The sequence below is a fragment of the Uranotaenia lowii genome, chromosome 2, assembly GCF_029784155.1.
Source record: "Uranotaenia lowii strain MFRU-FL chromosome 2, ASM2978415v1, whole genome shotgun sequence".
Taxonomy (NCBI): Eukaryota; Metazoa; Arthropoda; class Insecta; order Diptera; family Culicidae; genus Uranotaenia; species Uranotaenia lowii.
In genome coordinates this window covers 213,724,474-213,749,309 of record NC_073692.1, presented here as the reverse complement: position 1 = coordinate 213,749,309, position 24,836 = coordinate 213,724,474, and the positions used below count along the sequence as shown (strand labels likewise).

At 41.2% G+C, this 24,836-nt stretch overlaps 1 protein-coding gene and 1 long non-coding RNA gene across 2 annotated transcripts; one reads left to right on the top strand and one right to left on the bottom strand.

Annotated features, from left to right (window-relative positions):
* The first annotated feature begins 12,304 nt into the window (after positions 1-12,304).
* LOC129746862 (uncharacterized) lies at positions 12,305-13,476 on the top strand. Its single transcript, XR_008737388.1, has 3 exons — positions 12,305-12,381; positions 13,250-13,322; positions 13,383-13,476. It is a non-coding gene; the product is annotated as an uncharacterized LOC129746862 (long non-coding RNA).
* Positions 13,477-20,577: 7,101 nt separating this feature from the next.
* On the bottom strand, positions 20,578-24,836 carry LOC129742321 (uncharacterized protein K02A2.6-like). Its single transcript, XM_055734212.1, has one exon. It carries the CDS (start codon positions 24,802-24,804, stop codon positions 20,578-20,580), a length of 4,227 nt encoding a protein of 1,408 aa, XP_055590187.1. The 5' UTR covers positions 24,805-24,836.

Here is a 24,836-nt window from a genome sequence, read left to right as displayed (position 1 = left end):
TTTTTCTCAACCTTCACACCGACAACCTCCAAAACAAAAGCATTTTTAAAATTCCCGAACACCTCCACAACAACAATCTGTTCTAGTGAGCAACTGGCACTACCTTTCACTTAACTTGTTTAGGCCCGCTTGAATTTCCATTAATTGTTGTTTTTTTGATTCCGTATAGAATCTCTCATTGGCCTTCGCACATTCTTTCTTTCAAACATAATTCTCAGCGAAGTCAAACTCTCCAACGTAGCGGCTTATTCCTCTCGTAAGCCGCCTCCGTGGAGACGCCATTTTCGAAAATAAAACGTCACGATATTTCTCGAAATTCTACAAAATCAAAAATAGTGACTTACCAGGCGTAAGTTCTCCTAACTGCGCCATTGTCGTACTCGAAATATAATCCGTGTATTTTCACAATACCGGAATAAACATTTACCTGATGTACACAATTTTTTTTCACTACATTCACAACACAAGAACCATTCTTCCCAAAACTCGTTTACTGAATGAATCTTTTTTTTCTCTTTTCTTTTGTTTCGTTATCTTCGCAATGCACGCTAAACATAGTTTAGCTTCTTTTCTTTAAATACCATACATGATGTTCCTATACAGATATTACGCCTGTTCAATATCCATTTTTTTTTTGTTAGCAAGAAAGCTAGAATCGAAAACAAATATTATTTTTACTTAATTTTATTCTATTCTCGTGTTCATTCCTTATATTCACCACATTTATAATTTTTTCATTTGTTCATTTCCTATATTCACCACACTAGAATCGATCGACACCCTTTCAGAGGTGCCAGGTGTTCTGATAAATCAGGATTTGTCCTAATGTTCGAATGACCGTCGTTTTATTTTTTATTATTTTTTTTTAAATTTATTTATTTATTTATTTATTTTTTTAAGTTGTCCTGTCCTGATTTATCCCGATTTTTGAAGTTTCCAATGTGCTGAATTTTCCTGATTTTCAAAAAAAATCCTTAACGGTATTTGAATTTATGCTAATATTATCAGGATATCAAACAAACTGAACTAAATAATTAAAACAAAAATAATTTTTGGAGTTTCGTTTTTTTTTGTTTTTTTTTCATCTAAACTGCAGACCAGTCAAGATTATGGTCACCTCTGTGCATGAATTATGGTATCTAAAGTACTAGTATTTCGCCTTCATTTATGCAATGTGAGATGTTCTGAAAAATCCAAAAAAAGTTCTTAATGTTGTTCTGATCAAGGTCATTGAATTACTAGGTTCTCTGACTTTTACAGTAAGTAGGCGTGGAGAGCGCGGTGAAGTGGGGTGATGCTCGTTATCTTTGTTTACAAATGAGCAGTGTGCTAAAAAGGGAAGGCAAGCTTAGATCTCAACTATGGGCGATGGGCGCGCTCGCAGTCCCGGTATACGATTTCTCGTTTGTTAAACAGAGAGAGAAATAGCCTTCACTCCAATTTCACTCCGATTAGCTGTCATTCTTATGGAAATCTGTGTAAGAGTAAAGAGCAGGCTTTATTCTTTTTAGCAGGCCCAACCCCAATCCTATGGATTAAAGGTAAACAAACGCAACGAAGCAATCAATATGGCTTGTTCTGAAATTTGAGAGATCGTATCACCTTCTATGTACCCCCCTTGGTTCTGATTTTTTAGAAAACGCCCTGGCATCCCTGCGATGAGGCCTTTTGACATTTCAGAAATTTAATCGATTCTTATTAGAAACACAACTGGTTAGCAATAAATAAATGAGAATTTTTTGGAAAACATACAAAAAGTAAACAGTATTTATTATATAAATTACTAGCTGATTCCGTACGAACTCCGTTTCGTTTTTAATTTCAAGAAGGTGATGGGTGTGTGTAAATGGTAATTGGAATGTATTTTCACTACAATATTGCATTAAATATTAAACTGTATTAGACCCTTTTGATTGTCTATCATACACCCGTGCGCGAATTTATAGTTTGTTTGAATGCATAATCACGCAATTATTGAAAAAATATTAAACAGTTAATATGAAATCAGGATTCGATTGCATTATGCATAATGACGAAATTAATGCAAACATTTTAAGCAGTTTATAGACATCCTTTTTTTCTGTTAGTTGATTCGGAATTTGAAATCAGGAATCGAGTTTTCATTTCGTAAAGCTGTGAATTTCCGTCTCGATGCGATGCATAATAAAGTAATTATTGCAGTAACATTGAATGATTAATAGGAACGACCCTTTTTGCTGACCCCTGTCCCAAAGACTGAAATCAATTTCCCGTGCTGTGAAACTCCCATGTACTTGTTTTCATGACAATCTTGTATAATCATGACAATATCGCGAAAACAGTTAATGTTTCATAAGGATGATACTTTTTTCCGATCCTTGATCCAAAATTAGGCACCTGAAATCAATTGCCCGTCGTTCATACCGCTTGTGTACAAAATTTATCTCAATCTAATGCGTTATCACGACAATATAGCAAAAACAGAAAACAATTGATATGGACGACCTATTTTGCCGATCCCCGATTCAAAATTTGACTCCTGAAATCAATTACTCGTCTCTTGAAACTCCCATGTGCAAATTTTCATCACAATCTAATGCTAATACAGCCTCAATATCGCAAAGATAGTGAAGAATTCATAAGGATGACCCCTTTGGTCGAACCCTCACTCAAAATTACATAATTAAATTCAATTGCTCGTACTTCAAAGACCCATGTGCAGATTTTCATCTCAATCCGATGCATAATCACGACAATATCGCGAAAACAGTAAACAACTAACATGGACGATCCTTTTTTTTGGAACACGATCCAAAACTTGAAACCTGTAATCAATTACCTTTACTGTAAAACTCCCTTGTGCCAATTTTCATTACAATACTATGCGCAATAAAGACAATATCGCAAAAACTGTTAACAGCTAATATGGACGACCTCTTTTACCGACCCTTACCTCAAAATTTGAAACCTGACTCCATAAAGCGTCCCACGAAACTCCTATGTGGAAATTTTCATCCCAATCCTATGTAGAATAACGTAAATATTGCTAAAACATTAAAAGGATGATATGGACGACCCCTGATCTTAAATTTGAAACCTGGAATTGATTGTTCTTCCCTCAAAAACACTCATGTGCTAATTCTTTCCAATATCCGATGTATAATAACGCCAATATCGCAAAAACATTAAACAGTTGATATGGACGACCCCTTTCACCGACGCCTGTTCTCAACGTTGATACCTAGGATCAACTGATCGTCTTTCAAAACACTCATGTGCAAATTTTCGTGACAATCCGATGTATGGACGACAAAAGGGGTCATCCGAAAATCTTAAAACATTTTCATCATTCCTGGTCCTAATGAGTATCCACGCCAAATTTCAGCTCTCTACGTCTTAAGACGGCTGAGCCTATAGAGATAAACAAACAAACATACATAAATCGCTTTTTATATAAAAAGATTACTCGAAAATCCATCTTTTTTGTACCGATCTTGACGAGCAAGAATCCTTCTAGAATAACATATTTTAAAAGTGAAAATTTCCAGCAAATTTTTCAAATTATCAACGAAAAAGGCCATCTTCCTAGTAAATTAAAAGAGTTTTCGTGATTGTGACGACACAGTCAGTACCAATACCAATGCAGGGCTGCCTTGGCACTACTCTCTTTAAATATTCCTTGTCTGTTAGGCTAGTTTCAAGAAAATTGCTGTTAAAGTTTCGAAAAACTTTCGTCCGATTGCATAATGGAAAATCTGATTGAAAGTTCTTATTCCGAATCCTTAATTTTTGAAGTATAAATTTTGTTTTCTATAGTTATTAATTCTATTTAAGAACTAGCTGATCCCATACGAACTCCGTTTCGCTTTCAACTCGGAATATGTCATGAACAGTTTGTATGAAAGTCAATTGCCAAGCATTTCCCAGATGCACTTCTGAATACATTGTTAAGTAATAAATTGCAAAAATGTTGGATAGTCACTTTGTCTGTCATCTGCTACTAAATTTGAAATCAGTAATCAATTGACCGTGCCAAAAAACCACGTGTATAAATTTCGACTGAATCATTGCATAACAACTTAATTATTGCCAAAAAGCTGAAACCCTTAAGGTCGCTCTTAAATAATCTTTGATATCTGAAATCGATTGCCCTTCCCTCAAAACTCCTGTGTGCAAATTTTCAAAGCAATCCATTGTAAAATAACGTCAATATTGCTAAAAAACATTGAAAAATTAACTTATATGGACGACCCCTTTCGTCGACCCCTGGCCAAACATTTGACATCTGAAATCGATATCCCGTTCCAGAAAACTACCGTGTGCAAATTTTCATCCCAATCCGATGTATAATAACGACGATATTGCAAAAATATTGAAAGGTTTATATGGACGACCCCTTTGGCCGGCCCCTTACACTGAATTTAATACCTGAAATTCATTGCTCATCTCTCAAAACTCTCGTGTACCAATTTTCGTCTGAATCCGATGTATAATAACGACAATATCGCATCAACAGTGAATAGTTAATATGGACGACCCCTTTGGCCGACCCCTGATTTTAGTTTGGATAAGTGAAATCAGTTGTTTGTCGCTAATAACTCTTATGTGCAAATTTTCATCCCAATCTGATGTATAAAAACGTCAATATCACTAAGATACTGTAAACTTAATATGGACGACCCCTTTTGCCGGCCCCTTACACTGAATTTGATACCTCAAATCGATTGCACGTCACGCAAAACTATCATGTACCAATTTTCATATGAATACGATGTATAATAACGTCAATATCGCAAAAATAGCGAACAGTTAATATGGACGACCCCTTTGGCTGACCCCTTACACAAAATTCGACACCTGAAATCGATTTCTCGTCTTTCAAAACACTCATGTGCAAATTTTCAACACGATCCGACAAAAAGTAACGTCAATATCGCGAAAACAATATTTGTCTTCTATGGACGACCCCCTTCAGAAGGGGTCATCCGAAAATTTAAAAACATTTTTCATCTTTCCTTGTCCCAATGAGCATCCATGCCAAATTTCAGACCTCTAGCTCTTAAGACGACTGAGTCTATAGAGGACAAACAAACAAACAAACAAACAAACAAACATACAGAAATTGCTTTTTATATATATAGATATTCAAGTTCAATCATTTGTCGATAACCTTTTCCTTTCCAGTTAGTCGATAGGTAAGTAAATAAACGAGGATACCATACAGTACAACGAAGAGCAAGTTTTAAATCGTACTTGAAAAGAATCATAACATAAAAAAGTATTTTCGATTGCTGTTTGGTTTTCTAATTGCTCTCAATTTCCAGGCATCAGGACCCCATCACTGGAACACCGAATATAAAAACATGTCACGAAGTTTTTCTGGTTTCCTGATATTTCTTTGTGGCCTGATAGATGCAGCACCCGAAGTGTTGACATCGACAACCTCGGAACCAGGCGGTTTGGAAACACTACCAGGTGGCAAAAAGGAACACGAACTACTAGTTGCTGTTGGGCTGTTATCGTACCTCATTTGCAAATCTACGTTTTGTGATTGTTCGTCTGGTAAGTCACTTTCGATTTGAATCTCTACGCTTGTCGCCAACTTGACATCATCGACGCAACGACGGAATTTCACACCCCTGTCGCTTTGAATAACCACTTGAGCTCCATTCCTAGATAGTACGGTATAACGTTCACTAGAAAAAGTTTGATCCGTCTTCGTTTTCCTAGGAACGACCATAACCACGATATCTCCAGGGCCAATTAGGGATTCCTTCGCCCCTCGACGATGATCGGCATATTTTTTGCTCACATGTTTAGATTCCATGTCGATGTCTTGAATTTTTTCTCTATCTACCGAAGAATTTTTTGACTCCCAAAGGCTTGGAAATACTCCTCTGTAACGCCAACCAACTAATAACTCGAAGGGCGTTATTCCCAGTCGAGAATGTGGCTTTAGCGTGTTATGGGTGTGCACGTAATTCTTCAAAGCCACTTTCCAATTTATTTTGTCATGTTTTGCTGCTGCCAATGCCTTTATAATCCCCTGGTTTTGCCTTTCGACTCCACCATTCGATTGGGGTCTTAACGGAATCGATTTTCTCACCTTAACTCCTTTATCCTCCCAGTAGGTGATAAATTCCTGCCCCTGGAAGGGAGGTCCGTTATCGGTCTGTATTATTAACGGAAGACCCCACGTATAAAATATCCGACAAAGTGCAAGGTTCGTAGATTTAGCGTCGATATTAGGTACCTCCACCACCGAAAGGTATCTCGAGTATGTGTCAACAAGAACTAGTAGTTCTCCAGATCCACAACCAGAGACGGACAAAAAATCTGCTTGGATTATCTCCCACGGTCCTTCAGGGAGTTTTCGACTCGACAAGGGAATAGGAGAATTCTTCCTAGAGATAAGTAGACATGTTTCGCACTGCTTGACAAATTTTTCAATCGAATCACTCATCCCAGGCCACCAGAAGTGCTCCCTCATGATACGCTTCATCGCTGCCATCCCGATGTGACCTAGAGAAATAATCATTTAACGAAGAATTCTAACAACCACAGTTGAAAACAATGAATACCTTCATGAGAAGCTTTCATCGCCACTGTCTGAAGACTTTGAGGAAGAAGTATTCTATCGCCCTTAAAAATCGTATTACCGAGAAAGCGCAGCTCTTTTGCATGAGCTTCGAAACGATTTAGTGTGTTTGGCCATATTCCGGAGATCATTGCTGCTTTAACCGCTACGAGTTGTCCGTCTACTCCCGACGCTTCCTCAATGTCTGTCCAAGATATATTCATCGTGCCCGCATCTAATGCGTACAGTAAATGTTTACTATCGTCCTCATCAAAATCTCCATCCTTCTGCGAGTCATTTATTAATCGCGACAACGCGTCCGCCAAGTTCAAGCAACCTGGAACTTTCTCGATGCGCATATCGAAGCATTGCAAGCGTAGAGCCCAGGACTCTGCACGAGAAATTGCTCTTTTACTAGTCTTGTATCCCATTCCAAAAATATACTCGTTCGCTTCTGAATCAGTGCGAACAGTGAAACTGAGATTGATTAGGTAGAACCTAAAACGTTCAACTGCCCAAACTACAGCTAAAGCCTCCTTTTGGGTCTGAGGGTATTTAGCTTCACGTTCCGTAAGAGACTTTGACGCACATGATATTATACGTGGCTCGTTATTTGCATCAAACTGTACTAACACAGCCCCAAGACCAATCGGGGATGCGTCGACGTACAGTTCCGTCCTGTCCTTGTAATGAAAGTATCCCAATCGCTTGATGCTGTTGAGCGCTTCTTTTTTAAGAAAGTCAAATTCTTCCTGTTCATCTGGTCCCCAGTAAAACGAGTCTGAGTTAGCTAGTGATCTTAGTCGGAACGTTTTCTCCGCTCTATTCAGAATAAACCTTTCTGAAAAGTTGAGTATTCCTAAAAAACTTTTTACTTCGTTTTGAGACATCGGTCTTCGGAAATCTTCAATTGCTTTCAATTTGTTATCTTCAATGCGCATGCCATCGTGGCCAATCCGGAACCCGAGAAACGTTACTGATTGTTTTTTATAAACGCATTTCGATTCATTAATTCGAACGTTATGCTCTTGTAATCGCCTCAATACTTCGCTCAGATTCTTGTCGTGCTCTTCTATGGTGCGTCCATAAACAAGGACGTCATCTAAGTAATTATGGACCCCTTGGCAACCTTGCAAAACGATAGTTTGCATTGATTCCTGAATATATCAGGTGCATTGGCTAGTCCGAAGCATAATCTTCTAAATCTAAAGATGCCATTGCCTCCAAAAAAGTTCGTTAGGTGTCTGGATTCTTCGGCTAGAACGATATGGAAGTAGGCACTGGTCATATCTAAGGTCGAAAACCATTTCGCCCCATCCAAACTAGCCAGAATGGATTCCAAAGTCGGCATTTTGAAAGGATTACGAATAATGGCTTTATTTGGTCCTCTAAGGTCAACCACCAGCCTAATGTCATCCTTTCCCTTAGGGACAACCAATAAGGATGAACAAAATGACTTGTCCATTTCATTAGAAACGCGTTCTATTATTCCAGCCCTTAGCAAATCGCTTAATCTTCTTTCCGTTTCTACCTTAAACGCCGGAGGTATGTTAGTATATATACATCTCGAGGGTGGCATACTTTTTTTTTATTTTTTTTTATTCAAATAATTCTTTATTAAGGCCATTTACTTTTACAAGTTTAATTGGGCCGGGGGTCAATTATACAAAATAATGTAGGGTAGGAATCGACGAAAGGTCAGGATTTGGGAAGGGAAGTGGAATGAGGATAAGTTTTGCGAGTTGCGCTCCGTGAACGGGTCAAGATTGAACAGTTGTTCCCAACTGTGTGAAGATGTTTGTCTTCCACATTTTCGACCGGCACGGGAGGGGGTGGCTGGGAAGTGATTCTCTTCCTAGGGGGGGAATCGGATTCCAACGCGGGACTTGGTTTTGTGGTGGCTGCAGTGAAGTGATCTCTCTTCGGTTGTTGCTTGGTAGTTGGCTGCTGCTGTTGATGATCTTCTTGTTGGTTTGTTTCTTTCTGTTGCGATGCTGTCTGGGCTGAATGTTTCGTTCGGTTCATATTGTGTTGTTGAATCTGTCGCTTTACAATTTCGGCATAAGTAGAGTTTGAACTATTTTCTTCGAGTTTCTTGCGTGCGGCTGTTAAGGTGATTCCCTGTTCGGTTTTGAGTTTCAGTGCTGCGGATTCAAACACCCATATTGGGCACGACTTGTCAGTAGGCGAATGATTTTTTTTGCAATTCTGGCAAAACTTAGCTTTAGCAGTGCAATTCGCACTCTCATGGTTAGCTGAGCAAATTGTACATGCTACCGGATTATTGCATCTTATTTTCGGGTGGCCGTAGGTTAGACACTGCCGGCACAACATCGGTTGGGGGTAATAAGGTCTAGTTCTCACTCTAAGCAATCCAAAATTGATAAATTCTGGTACGACAGTACAATTTATCGTTAACACCAGGGTAGGTGTATTAACGATTTTACCTGCTATCTTCTTCGTTATTCGGCGAACATTTATTATTTTCTGGGGAGCAAGCTCAACCTCAATTTCTTTATCCGTCATATCATCTACTTCATTACACCAAACAACGAATTTGCGCGAGTTTAACTCTGGATGGCGACCAATCTCAATCGGTGTGCCATCTTTCAAAGCGGTCAACGTAAAAAGCTTCCTACCTTGGTCCTTGCTTCGGATTTTGATGACATACCATTGTTTTTGCTTTTCGTAGTAGCCTCCTTCCACCTTTCCCGCATACTCCTCTACCGACTTCCCAATAACGAAAGGGTTCTTGGGAAGTGTGTGGCCTGGTTTAGCTCGTAAAAACATATAATATAGCCTCCCTCGCAGGTTTTCGGTGTCCATCCATTCGGGAATGGTCCGACCAGGAATGTCTCCCGGTGAAGGACTCATAACTACTTCACTTCACTTCACATCCAATAGAAAAAAAAAAAAAACAGTTGCCTTTTCGATTAAAACAAGCACACTCCTGAAAGTGCGACTGATCGTCTCGAGGACAGAGAGTGAACTCGGGTGGCATACTTGTATCGTATGAAATTGTCACTGGCGGCATGTTAAATTTTGGAAATTCCTCTGTCGATATAGAAAAAATTTCCCCAGCAAACGTTGTATCACAACTTAAGCCAGCAGACCGGATGGGAACGTTGAGACCCATTTGAAGCAGACTGTAACGAACCGCTGTGCTTCTGCCTAACAGAGCTCTTGCCATTGGGACTACGTAGAATTTTTCCAAATTTCAGAAATGTAGAGTTCCGCTTCAAATGTTGCCGTGACCGTTATATTATTCGATGTAGCATATGCTTTCAAGGGTTTGTCAGACCCTTGAGATACACTTAGCAATTTATCCCTTGACTGACTGTGAGAATAAAGAAAAGTAAACGTTTCGCCGCTAACGGTATTGACGTCTGCTCCAGAGTCAATCAAAAAGCTTACGGGGACTCCTGCTATTCGACCAACAACCGTCCCTTCTTTGTCCTCACTTGGTACTTGTAAAGGAGTCTGAAAATTATTAGCACGTTATTCAATGTTATCCACTATATAAAAAAATAACAAGTATTTACCAAAATATCATTTTTTTTTTTAATATTTTTAATTTATTTATTATCAGTTCAAATTAAAGAATACAATTCAAAACAACATAAGAAACCAATAAAGAAATAGTATTAATCTTTACTATAAATTCTGATTTTTTTTGAAAAAAAAAATTATCACTTGTCGAGCCCAATGTTGTTTGAGCATACTTAGCAACAATCAATGCATTTGCTATTTCACCTTTTTTTTTTTTATTTAATTTTAAAATCATCAATGAAATATTCAACTTGAATTTGAACATTGAGAAGAAAAAAGTAAGATAAATAGTATCAAAAATTATTCTGAATGATTAGCACTTACATCGTTCTCATCTATATCCATATTTTGGTCACTCTCCTCCTTATTAACTGCTAATATTTTTCCCATTTTAGGTGCATTCGAACTACCTGGCTTTGCGACTCGATGTTGGAAACACTTTTGCTTCTCAGTCTCGGCTGCTGCCGAAGGGCAGGCCTTTAGGATATGACCTTTAACACCGCATGCATTGCACACTTTGTTGATGACTCTGCATACATCTGGTTCATGGCCAATCAACGAACAACGCCAACATGGGACTGATGGTTTTATCGGAAAACGAGAAGGAACGTCACGTTGTCTAGGTCCAGTATTGTATGGCCAACCTGCTTGATTAACGCGCCAATTGCTGGGACCCTCTCTACCTCTCATCTGATTTCCTCGGCTGAAAGTTTGATAACCAGAACGATAACCCCCTCTAAAATTCTGTTGGGGACGAACCGGATATGATTGTGGACGATAAGTAGAGCGATCTGAGCTCACCACAGCAGCTACCGTAGATTCGATCGCCCTCGGATGGGTTTTTACAAAAATTTCTTCGTTAAGTTTGGCCAACTCAAATGATCGAACTTCCCGCATAATCAAATATCATACCCGTTATCGTTGATATTATTCTGATCTGATTATACGAATAGTGAATATTCGAGTAATCGTTCTAAAATCTTCTAATTTTTACTAACTTTTATATTTTTCATGCGTCTTCGCTTGAAATGATAATAAATTATTATTGAAAGATACGGGTAATAATCCTTAAAACAAAACTCAAGATGTATTTGAGTGTGTCTTCACTGTCAACAAGAAAAAAAATGGCGTGCGCGACTTTAGATTCGTAAGCCCGTAAGATTCCGGAAAATCCTCTTAATTTGGCCAGGCAACCCACGAATGGCATGAGCACTTAAGATTAAGCTGATCAAGGCCCGCACCGCAAACGCGAGGAATAAAGGTAAGGGAAAAGCTTTTTTGTTTGACAATAATTTATTTTTCCAACCCTCCTACAGCTCATCAAAGTGCAGCAGATGCCGGAACAATCCTCATCAACCGGCCGAACAAACACTGGAGCGGTTCCAGTGCCCCAACACTACGCTCCGTAGAAGCGGCAGCAGCTGTGGTCTGTGTAAAATTGTAAATACAATTGGAGATTTTTTTTTTTTTTTGGGATTTTAAAGTACAATTGGAGATGGCAGCGATTTGCGGATTTGGTGGTGGTGGCGTCGAAGGAAAAGTTTTCCGGAAACCTTGAATCCCAAAATGCAGTTGTTTAGAGTAATCTAAAATTGACTGAAAGGATGAGGCAAAACAAACGGTTGCACTACGGTGCGCAGAATCTGAGCCACCCAAAATAAACTGCCGGAATCGGTCCGCAGATACCAGCTCCGGTGCTGTGCAGAGTCTACACCGTATTTTGGGACATAGTAAAGTAAGTTTGGCGTTTTATTTTGGATACAAATTTAGATTTTAATACCGATCAACATGTTTTACCAGCAGCAAGATCTTCATCAACCGGAACCTGCAGGGCTGGAGGTCATATCATTGTAAAGAAGGTCAACCTATTTTCGTGTCGCCTACGCTTCCAAAGCAGAAATCCTCTTATTTCAACCAAAATTCCCGGAATCGCGTGGCAGGAAACGGCTCCAGTAATGTGCTGGGACACGTCTTACGCTGGGTAAGTCTTGCTTGGCTTTTTATTTTTTACTTTTTTTGCTAATTTTTTTTCTTTTAGAGTAAGAAAAGTTCGCCTAAGGAATCTTACAATGTGCACAGTGCCGATACGCCAGCAACGGAGGAAACATGCAAATTGAAGACGGTCCCGAGCTAAAAAAATCCGTTGGGAAGGATTCTAAAACATGGCCTATGATAGAAGAATACTAATCTCTAGAAGATTCGAAACTGCAGGTTACAATTAAGTCGAGTTGAAATTCGCGATAGTGACCTTTTGAAATGACAGCTCTTCCAGTAAGGTAGGTGGTAAACTTTTTAAAACAGGAGATATTTGAAGTCAGTTTACTTTATCAGTTTTCCAGAATCAGATTTTGGAAATATAAAACAATTCAAGTGTGAACTTGAAACACATATGTTGAATACCATTTTTTTTTTTCATTGTAAAAGTAGAACAAGGAAACATTATTTTGTATTTTTTAATATTTATTTGTAAGGATTTTAACTTCTCTAAGACTTACAATCCTTTCTTATTTATAAGGTTTTTAGAATGAGTATGACAATCTAAAATGTGAACTTTTAACACACCTAATCCAAATTCTGTTTTTGAAAATAAGACTAAAAAGAGTCTTTAATAAGCAATCCGATTCAGAGCCAGTACAAAAAATATCAAATAAACTCTATTATAGAATTTTAGAATAGAATTTGGGATGACTGAATGAATGAATTGTGAATCTTGGTCAGAATCTGATTTGGCTTTTAAATCTGCTTGGTGGTGTACCCGATGCTTTTTTTTTTTTTTTTTTTTTTTTCAGGGATTTTCATCCTATTGGATGATTCATCCCAGTGTACCCGATGCATATTTTAAAGTCAAGTTTTATTGCACATAATTATCTAAAATCAATTCTAAAATTGAATAATATTGTATATCTAATATTTTCAAATTTCTCTTGAGGGCAGGGCTAATTTTGCCCTGGAATGTTGCAATTATATAACAGTGATGTTCATTCAAGGTGATATATATTTACAGTTCTTTTAGCCAAGCCAGTGTTTAATATCAAAAGTTCAAATAATGTTCCTATTAACTTAGCTGATTTTAAAATATCATTTTTCGAAAACTTTAATTTTAACAATATTTTGTTTTTATAACAATTCGTTTCATGTTTTCAGGCACTCCATTTGAATCCAGGAGTCACTTTTGTTTCCAACTAGGCGACGAAGGTGATAGATGCGTTTATTGAAGGTAAAATGTTCGATTTTTGTATAATTTTCTTACAAATTATTAAGTTTTTATGTTTTGCAGGCCGAGAATCCTGAATACAATTTAATCCTCCTCAGCATTGGGCCTTACAAATGCTGCTCGGGCGTGACTATTTGGCGACTTGAATGTTTTTTTTTGCATAAAGATAATGACCACATTATACATATGTATGATTTGATTGTATACCGTATTTGAATGAAAAATACAATCTTTAAGAAATAATAACATGAATCGTCTCCTTTTTCATTATTGATCGTAAAAAGATCTTATAAAGATACAATGTAGCGCCAAGAACACATGAAACGGACGATATGATAACGATAACACTTATAGTTTTTCTTTTTGCTTCATTTTGTATTTAGAAAAAAGCAAAAAAAAATGAATGGTTACTCTACTTAACAACCCGTTCGCTGTATCGTAAAGTGCGTCCAAACGATTCCATTTCATTGAAAAAAGACTACCTTAATCGTACATCAATAATCCAAAACTATAAAGCTAATCTTACGTGTGTCTTGGGAAGAAGATAATGGAAATCGTTATTGTATAATACTGATTCATGCGGGTTTATCCACAAGCTCAGACAACGAGCTTGCTTTTCTAGTAACTTTGCGACCGATCTCTCTAATCTTTGCATCGAGTGCATGGAGCTGAATTACTTCTGCTACGTTTTCAACCAAAAGTTCATCGCGGTAGTCGCACATCTTGGCAGCGGAAATAACTCGTTTAACATATTTGAGATCGGATTCCCCTACGGATTGTGTCGTTGACCTAAGTTTCTGACGATGGAGTAAAGCATATTGCCTTGAGCCAAAATATGTTTTAAGCCTATGCACTGCATCAGAGTAAGGCTCCAGACACGGGTCGAGATCATGTGCCGTAGATTGTGTGCCATCGAGAATCTCAAGAAGCTTACCGCCCGCCTTGATACGGAACAACCGCATTTTTGTGATCTCGTCATCAACTCCAGCCAATTTCATTGATGTCTCTAGCAAATCGTGCCATTGCTCGAACGACTTCCGGTCGATATCATCTTCGTTGGGTAATGGCCTACATTCTCCAATATTCAACGACGCAAAGGACAAATTATTCATTGAGTTGACAAGGATCGAGTCTTCCTTTTTCTGACTATTCTCTCGCATAGTAGAATGCTTTCTGAAAAGCCCAAAACCACCGTCGGTATTATCCAAAGCTTCTTCCCAATGTTGTCTATCATTCCGAATTTGTTTCAGTTTGTTAGCCATTGTAATCCTTCGAGACTTTTCCATGGCAAGTTGCTTTTTCAAACGTAATATCGTAGCTTTAGTGCCCGTAGTTTTCAGCTTTCCAAGCTTTCTGAAAGAATGAATAATGATTTTCGAACACATTAGTGCTATCTCAACTCTTTTCCTTTTTTTTTTTTATTACGATTATTTTTAAATGCTTCCTTTTCTTTTTAAGTTTCGTCAGCATAGTTAAGCTAATATAGGGCCCGGTTTTCTACAACCATTATAACATATGTATTACACATACATATAACACACTGCGGTCCAAATACAAGATATCAATTATTTTGTTTGCTTATATTTTTTTGCGGTCTCTAATGTGTTTTACTATATTTTGTTTTATTAAATACACAAGCATTTAGGGACTTTGTTTAACCCTAATTTTGCATTAACCCTTAGGGACTGTTAAACCTCAACCGGACTATCATTGATACTTAATTAAAAAAGATATTAAGCGACAATTTGCCCTGAACCATGGTAAAGAATAATCTGTCAGGGACTATTATTACCCTGATCTATTTATTAAATGAATCAATAATAATCACTCCTGATGCTAGTCATTTGAATGCCCACACGCTATTGGGGACTCTATACATACTCTAATAGGTCTATTTTAAAAAAAATATATTAAGCCTCACTTGTAAGAGACCGTCACTCTCCTTAATGAGATTTTTTTTTTTAGTTCGTAATTGCTCTCCTTAATGCGATTTTTTTTTTTTTTTAGTTCGTAATTCACTATATTATTCTTTATCAAGTACACAATCCTTTAGGGACTATATTCAACCCTAACGGGACTTTCATGTCCATCATCACTTTTGTATTTACCCTTAGGGACTGTTAAACCCTAATGGGACTTTCAATCATTCTTTAAAAAAAATATCGACAATTTGCTATGAACCGTGGTAAAGAATTATCTTTCTGGGAATATGCTTTATTAAGTACACAACCCTTTAGGGACTTGTCAACCCTAACGGGACTTTCATGTTCATCATCACTTTTGTATTTACCCTTAGGGACTGTTAAACCCTAATGGGACTTTCAATCATTCTCTAAAAAAAAATTATCGATAATTTGCTATGAACCGTGGTAAAGAATTATCTGCCAGGTAATATTATCATACTGATAGATCTTTTAATTCAACGAAACGAGCATGATCGTTCCTGAAGCTATATCATTTGAAAACCACCTGTAATTCAGGGTTCTTTAGTACTCTATAGGCTAGGTTTCTTTATTTGAATAATCAAAAGTCACACTTGCTATAGACCATCACTTTTCCAAAGGGGAATTCCATCACAATTATAGTTTACTATACTTTGGTTTTGTTAGCTACATATACTTTAGGGACCTTCTTCAATTCTAACATCAACAATGGTCGTTAGAATAATCAAATTTAGTAGTTAACTGGCAATTACTCATGGATTTCAATTATGCACTATATGCTATGAACCAAAACGCTGAAAAGACTTCCCTCTCCTACTTCATTTTATTCGAACGTTAATTGGAGCAAACTTAATAGGTAGAGGACCTAAAATTTTATCATTGCAATGTATGAACTTCACCAGACTGACGAAATATTTTAGAACAGAACTTATTTTGTGAGAATTTATCACCTTGGCCGCCATCTTACTTGCTCAAACTTTAGAACCGGATAGAAAAATTGAAGGCCGCCATTTTGCTAATAATTTACAAATCAAACTGTCGGATGAATGTTTAAATCTGTTTCTTTTTTTTTAAATTTGTTCAACAATTTGTAATAATAGTGTTTGCTAAAAATTTTGACATCTTAATATCTAACGTGTTTAAAAAAACGTTTAACTTGCTATTTAAGGAAAACTCTTGTAGGTCAAAGAATGAAACGCTTGAAGTTTTATAAAAAGCTTCTTTATTCTAAGACGTTTGTAATGTAACTAGTTAGTGGGAGTGAATTGCCTCGATTTTATAACAAACTTATAAATCACCGATTGCTATGATATCACCCCCTCTCAATTGGTCAACCCAAGGGAACTACGAAGTTTCTGGAACTGGATAGCTTCTAATGGTTTCGTAAAAATATCGGCAATTTGTTCTCTAGTACCGATAGCTTCGACCTTCAGCCTTCCTTCCGCAATGTGGTCCCTTACAAAATGATGTTTCACGTCGATGTGTTTACTCCGCTTCGTCTCAAGGTTCTTGGCCATTCCTATACAGCCACGGTTGTCTTCGAAAATTACAGGTGGTGCTTCCGATGTGATATGAAGATCATCCAGAAGACCATTCAACCAAATAGCCTCTGCCGCCGCACTGCTCAGCGCCACATATTCGGCCTCGCTCGATGATGTTGCCACGGTCGTCTGTTTCTTGCTGGACCAGGACACTGTGCATCCAAAAACTTTAAAGATGAAGCCACTAATCGATTTCCTGTCCACAGCATCAGCAGCCCAATCGGAATCTGCGTACCCCACGATTCTCGGTGCATTCTTGTTTCTGGTGAACTCCAAACCCATTTGCCTGGTGCCTCGCAAATACCGTACAATCCGCTTCAAACATTGCCAGTGTTCTGTATTTGGACTCTGCTGGAACCTTCCCATGTAACCAATCGGAAAACAAACATCCGGCCGTACACACAGCATCAGATACATCAAGGTGCCCAATAATTCACGATACGGTTCATCAGTCGGTGTTCCTTCCTTCGTCAATTGTTGGCCTTTCTCCATTGGGGTTTTCACAGGATTACAATCTTGCAGCCCAAAACGATTTAGGATCCTTGTTACGTGCGCTTCCTGAGACAACCTAAGGACACCACCTTCTCGATTGTAGGTTATCTTCACGCCAAGAAAGTGGTGAACCTCGCCACAATCCGTCATCTGGAACGCTTGAGATAGGTCCTTCTTCAGCTTCAAAATTGTATCACGTTTCCGGCCAATGATTAACAAATCATCAACGTACAGGATCAGATACCAGATATCATCCTCCATCACTTTCACGTACAAACAATAATCGTGAAGTGAGCGGACGAATCCCATCTTGAGCAACTGTTGATTAAATTTCTGATTCCAGCATCTCGGAGACTGTTTCAAACCATAAAGCGACTTAAGCAGCTTACAAACCATATTCGGACCTGCCTTGACACCATCGGGGACAGTCATGTAAATGCTTTCCTTAAGTTCGCCATGAAGGAAAGCCGTTTTCACATCCATCTGGTGAATGTGGTAGCCCTTTTGAACTGCTATGGCCAGCACGGTCCTTATTGTTGGAAGTTTGGCCACTGGTGCGTAAGTTTCGTCATAATCGATCCCTGGTTTCTGCAAGTAGCCCTTCACCACCAGGCGGGCTTTGAATCGAACCGGACGACCATCTTCATCTTCCTTCACGCAGAAGACCCACTTGGATTTCAAAGGCTTCACTCCTCGTGGACACGGCGTTAGATCCCACACGTGATTGGATTTTAACGATTGCAATTCGTCGTCCACAGCCTTCAACCAGTTGCATCGATCATCTCGGTCATAAATATCGCCAAAAGATTCAGGTATATCTGTAGAGAGTGGGCCAGCAGAATTTGCACTATAACTGGTAAAAAAATTGAGGAACTTACCAGGGAGCCTGCGCTCCCGTTCGCTGCGCCTCAGCAACGTTTGTCCTCCGGACTCGTGCTGTTCTAAGTGCGAAGGGAGCGCTCCTGGTGTTGCGTTCTCTGCACTCGAATCCTCACAAGCTGCTTCGAATATTTCATCCTCTTCCTCATCAATGGGATCTTTGACAGCAACATCAATATTGCCATCGCTTTGACCTGGAACCTCAAGCTCATCCCCCTCTCGCTCGGAAGGGAGTTGCACGACCAACGGCGACTTGGAGCTTTTCTTGACTTCAGCATATGGAAAACTCATTTCATCGAACCGTACGTCTCGAGCAATTCGCACCCTGCGAGCTTGCTTGTCCCACAACCGGTAGCCATTCGGCGCATAACCGATCATGACCATTTCGCGGCTCTTGTCGTCTAGTTTCTTCCGGTGTTGATTTGGAACCCAAACGTAAGCCCTACAGCCGAAAACTTTGAGTTTGCCTAGCGACGGTTTCTTGCTATACCAACATTCAGCCGGCGTGGTTGTGTTCGGTAGCGCCTTGGTAGGATTTCGATTCACCACATAGACCACCGACAGCACAGCTTCCGGCCACATCTCTTTCGGAACCATGGACTCAATCAGTACTGTTCGGACCCTCTCGATAACTGTTCGGTTGAACCGTTCAGCCACCCCGTTCTGCTGGGGCGTGTATGCAACCGTTGGCTCGATCTGGATCCCTTTCTGCGAGTAAAAATCTTTTTGACTATTCGAAAGATACTCACATCCTTGATCCACGGTAAATTTGGAAATCTTCGTGTTGAACATGGCGGTTGCCATTGCCTCGTATTCCCGAAAGCTCTTGAAAACCTCAGACTTCCGGCGTATCAAATAAACCACGGCAAAGTGTGTGTGGTCATCGATAAAGGAGACGAAAAACCTTGATCCGTCCCAGGCTGGGGGATCAATAGGACCGCATACATCCGAATGGATTCTCTCCAATGGCCTCGTTGCTCTGATTCGGGTACCGTTGAATGGCTCTCGACACATTTTCCCACGCACACAGGCATCGCACAACTCCAGACGATCTGCTTTGATGTCCATTCCGGTAGCTAGATTGTTCTTCACTATTGTTTGCATACCTTGTTGGCTCAGATGGCACAGGCGACGGTGCCAAAGAACATTCAGATTCGCCTCACATGCATTTGCCGACTTCTGCTCAACGAAAACTTCCAGTTCGTACAAACCACCACGTTGCTTGGCCGTTGCTACGATTTCTCCGCCTTTCTTGAGCACAGCTTGGTTTGGTCCAAAACTAACATGGATTCCAGCACTTGCCAGCTTTTTCACCGACATCAAGTTATCCCTCAACTCAGGAATGAAAAGCACGTTGTTGATTACCAAAGGGGTTCCTCTGTTGCTATGGCCACGAATTTTTCCAGTCACGTTGGCAACGATTGTTTGCCCATCCTTAGCAACGTTGATGACGACGGCATTTTTCAAACGGTTAGATTCGGAAAAAACGTCATCGCAATTGATCAGGTGGTCGCTCGATCCGGAATCCAGCTTGAAGATAAGCCTGCCTTCCTGTTTTGTAGAGCCTCCATGGTTTGCCAGAAAACTCACCGCCCTCCGCTGATTCGTAGAATTGGCCTCGTTCGCAACCTTTTCACGACAGTCCTTCTGAAGATGGCCACGCTTGCCGCATTTGTAGCACTTCGGTTTGAATTTTCTGCCTTTTTTATTTTTTTCACTCGAAAATGCTGCTACCTTGCTTGTGCCCTCATCTTCATGTCGATCGGCCCGCTTTAAATCTTCCGCTAGCAATCGTTCTTTTACAACTTGCAGCGTCAGATCTTCTATTGCCAAGTTCTCCAGAGCCGTTACCAGAGGATCGAATGATTCAGGAAGCGTCTGGAATAACGAAATAACGGTTTCCGCTTCTTCGAGTTTGGCCCCCGCCGTCTTCATCTGCCGGGTGAGGTCCTCAAACGCGATAATGTGCTCCTTCATCGAATCGCCTTCTTTCAGCTTCATTCGATTGAGCTGCTTCCGGAGTAAATTCTGGGTACCGATGGACTTCTTGGCAAACGTGTTCTCGAGCGCTTCCCACATGGCCTTCGCAGTGTTTTTCTCCCTGACAACCTCCAAACATTCGTTGGCAAGGAAACTCACGATGTGGGATTTCGCCTTTCGATCAGCCTCCTCGAACCGCCTTCTCCCCGCTTCATCCGCTGGTGCAACCTCCGTCAACGTCATTGATATGTCTTCCAGATGCTTCCAGAATAAAGAAACTTTGGATGTACTATTAATTACTACTTTATTCTATGACAGTAACAAATGGAATGACAAAACTAACATGTGCTTTTTCAGTTGACTGCTTAGATTGATTTTAATTTAAAACGATTGCTTCGATGGTCGAATATGACATCTCCCCCCTTAAGCCATCCAGTACGGCTCGAACCTCGTTGGCAACCGGGTTTGTCGTCGTTCCCTCACAGGAGTTGCAACCGGAACTGGCACTGGATCTGGCTGAGGCGGATCGTCGTTTTCGCTGCTTCCATCCGAATAGTACTCTGAACCGTCAGAGTCCACGTCTCCGTTGGGTGGTGGATTCGGTACTACTGCTGGAACGGCTCGAGTTGGCACCTCAAGACCAAATCCGTCGACAAACACTGATAATGGACTCGGGTCTTGGTTTGCACCTGGATCGGGAACAGTCTTGGTCACACGATGCTTCAGTTGATTGATGTGTGAGCGGATGAGTCGTTGACGATCTTGAAGGAAAACGTTGTAGTTGACTCTTCCAATTCGTTCGATGACCGTGGCGGCCTGCCACTGCCATGCATTACCTTGATGAGCCTGGACGTACACAGAATCACCAGGAGCGAACTGCCTTGAGACTGCACCATTCTTGACGGTTTGCTGTTCAGTCTGCGTTGCTGGAATGCATGTGGTTGGTAGAAGAATCGACGAAACAGTTCGGATTGACCTACCGAACATTATTTCTGCTGGAGATTTGTTACCGAGATCTGCTGTTGGTGTTGTTCGGTAAACTTGGAGAAAAATCAGCAGTGCTTCCTCCAGTGTTTCTCCCCCGGAGCGAATTTTCCGGAGCGTGCGTTTCAGCGTGTCCACGAAACGTTCAGCTAACCCGTTGGATTGAGGATGGTACGGTGCTGTTCGGATGTGGCGGATACCTTGCTTTTCACAGAAAACCTGGAACTCGTGGCTAGTGAATTGGGTACCGTTATCCGAGACGATGGTTTCCGGAACACCGAATGTTGAGAACGACTGGGAAAGTAGCTTCGTTGTTGTTTTCGTCGTTGTGGTTCTTGTTGCGTACACTTCCGGCCATTTGGTGTAAGGATCCACAATCACCAGGAAGTACAATCCGTCCACAGGTCCTGCATAGTCCACGTGTATACGTGACCACGGCTTGTCGGGCATGGGCCAAGATTCGGGCGTTGATTTGGTAGGTGTTTTCCCAGCTGTGCAGCATGGAGTGCACCGCCGGATAAAATCCTCGATGTCCTTATCTATTCCTGGCCAATAGACAAAACTGCGTGCAATCGACTTCATGCGAACCATACCAGGGTGTCCACGATGAAACTGATTCAGGATCTGTTTTCGAAATTTGCTCGGAACGACTACTCTGTCGTGGAACAAAATACACCCGTCGACATGGGTGAGGGAGTCGCGCCTGTTCAAGTAGGAACGCACGTCTGGATTTGTGATTGACTGTGGATCGGTTGGCCAGCCATCACGGATGAACTTAAGCACTGCCTGTAGCGCTTTGTCTGTCTTCGTTGCGGTTTGGATAGCTGCGAATGAAACTGGGACTTGATGGACAGTGTCATGAATTATGCTCACCATGTCTTCTTCGAGCGAGATCGCTGCAACGATGTAGTCCTCCTCTGGCTGCTTGGTACGGTCGATCAATCTGGACAGCATGTCAGCGCAACCGAATTCGTTGGTGGAAACGTAACGGATGTCGAAATCGTAATTGAGCAGCATCAGCGCCCATCTTTGAAGTCGATTTGCGGTATGCAACGGAATTCCCTTCTTCGAACCAAAAATGGATAGTAGCGGCTTGTGGTCCGTGAGAAGAGTGAATCGTCGACCCAGTAGGTACTTGTGGAATTTCGTCACACCGTACGTAAGCGCAAGTGCTTCCTTTTCCGGCTGCCCGTAGCCTTGCTCTGCTGCAGTTAAGGATCTTGATGCGTGCTGAATTGCCTTTAGGTGCCCATTTGGAAATTCGTGGAAAATGACTGCACCGATGCCCGTACTTGAAGCGTCCGCAGCCACGATGATTGGTAGCTTCGGATCGTAATGAGTCAGCAACATTTCGGACTGCAGGATTTCCTTAAATCGCCGGAATGATCGTTGACAATCGTTGTTCCACTGCCACTTCGCATCTTTCTTAAGTAGCTGGTCGAGTGGATGTCGAAGTTCATGGATGTTACGGACAAATCTACCATAAAAATTTATGGCTCCCAGGAATGAGCGCAGTTCGGAAACGTTGGTCGGTGCTGGAATGGAGGCGATGGCTTGGAGCTTTTCTGGATCAGGGCGGATGCCCTTGTTGTCGATGATATGCCCCAAGTATTTGATTGCAGTTTGGAAAAAGTGGCACTTTTCCATCTTGACGTGGAACCCATATTCCTCCAATCGCTGAAGTAGTTGATCCAATGACGCTTTATGTGCTTCCCAGGTTGGTCCGAATATGATGACATCGTCGAGGAATGACCGAACACCAGGAATGTCGGCAATCATTGTGTCAACCAGCCGTTGGAATGCCCCAGGTGCTGACTTCACCCCGGGAGCGAGGCGGTTGAATTGAAAAAGCCCCCGATGTGTGTTGATGGTAAGAAGCTTTTTCGATTCCTCGTCTACCTCCACCTGCAGATACGCATCAGAAAGGTCGATGATGCTGAATATCGAACTTCCATTCAGCTGAGCGAAAATTTCCTCTGGGACAGGTAGAGGATAGTGGTTACTCTCCAGCGCTTCGTTGAGTCCAGTAGAATAGTCCGCACAGATGCGAACTTTACCATTCGGCTTGCGTACTGCTACTATCGGAGCGGCCCACTCCGAAAAATCGATCGGCGTGATGATGTTGAGCGATTGTAGACGTGTTAGCTCAGCATCCACAAGTGAAATGGTGTTGAATGGAACTGGTCGCTTCGAACAGAAAACAGGCTTGACGTTAGATTTAAGAAAAAGTTTTACCTTTGTTTTCTTGCAGTGGCCCAGCGAGTTGTCGAAAACCGTCGGATGTGTTGCTTGAAGCTGTGATGTTATTTCCTCGAAACATGGCTTGGAGATCGATGAAATTTGACTGCAGAGGGTGTCGAATGGAACCGACCAAAGGTTGAACATGTCGATCCAATCAATTCCAAGCACGTTGAGGTCTGGTGATGACGTAACAAAACATTGGCCACTCTTGCTCATGCCGTTGAGGGTGACATCGCAATTGAATTCGCCGATGAGATTGAGTCGACCACCGGATGCGTTGGATGCTTCAATCGATGATGGTGTAAGTTTCGGTTTGCCAAGCTGGTGCCACGTTGCCTTGGAAATTACGGTGATATCGCTTGCGGAATCTAATTGCAGCGAGATAGCGACCTGATTGATGGTGACAGTCACATACCTGCGCTTCCGGGAACTGTTTGCGATGTGGTTCACGTAAATGCCCTTGGCTTCGGTTCTGGAGCCAACCTTCTTGTGGAAGTGCTTCTTCTTTTTCGCTTGGGGTTTGATAGAAGAATCGCCTGACTTTCTCATGCAGCCACAGTAGCCTTCTTTGTGACCGATGCGGTTGCATGCCTTGCAGAGATGGTCGGAAAAGGGACAGTCGCGAACAAAATGCATTTGTCCACACTGCCAGCAGGGAGTGCGAGGTGTGGACTTATTTTCCGTTTTCGATGGACGTTGTTGGATGCCGGATTTCCTCTCCGAAATGCTGTGGACCGATTTGTTGGAACTTGATGGATGTTCTATCATCGTGGTGTCCGACTTGAGATTGACAATTCGCTGGAACTCGTCGATAAGAGTTTGAATTGTCACCGGAGCTCCGTCCGTTCCTCCTTCGATGCGGGAAAGCAGTCTTGCTCGAATGTCGGCGTAACGTGGTGCTTTGAGACCGCAGACAAAAATCAAGCATTTGAATTGGTCGATGCTCAAATTTTGAAATTCGAACTCCTCGCATGCTCTGTTGACTTGACCGCCGTAGGAAATGATGTCGTCAGCTTCCGATTTCACCAGCTGTAGGCACTGGTAGCGCTTGTTGAAAACGGATGTTTGCCTACCGAAGATCTTTTGCAGTGTCTTGATGGTGTCAGCAAAAGGGATGTCCTTCGGCAATTGAGGAAGGATGTAGTTCACGTAGCGACTGTGGGAACACGTGTCCAATTTTCGGAGCAGGAGCCTAACCTTTGCTGCATCGTCGAGACTGCGTGCGTCGCTTTCGAACAAATCCGAGTAACGGGCGAACCATTTTTCGAATGTGGTGCCGTTCTCCGGATCGAACCTGAACTCGCAGATGTTGGTGGACAGCGATTCCAACACTTGCTCTGGGTTTGCTGCTTGTGGAACGGCCAACCGCTGGAGAAGTTTCGTCATCTGCAAAATCGCTGCTTGGAGTTCTTGATTTGCTGCCATTCTTCCTCGGGTTCAATTCTGGATGAGTACTT

Coding starts and splice junctions, on each gene's coding strand:
- LOC129742321 (XM_055734212.1), bottom strand. CDS start 24,804: ATGGCAGCAAATCAAGAACTCCAAGCAGCGATTTTGCAGATGACGAAA.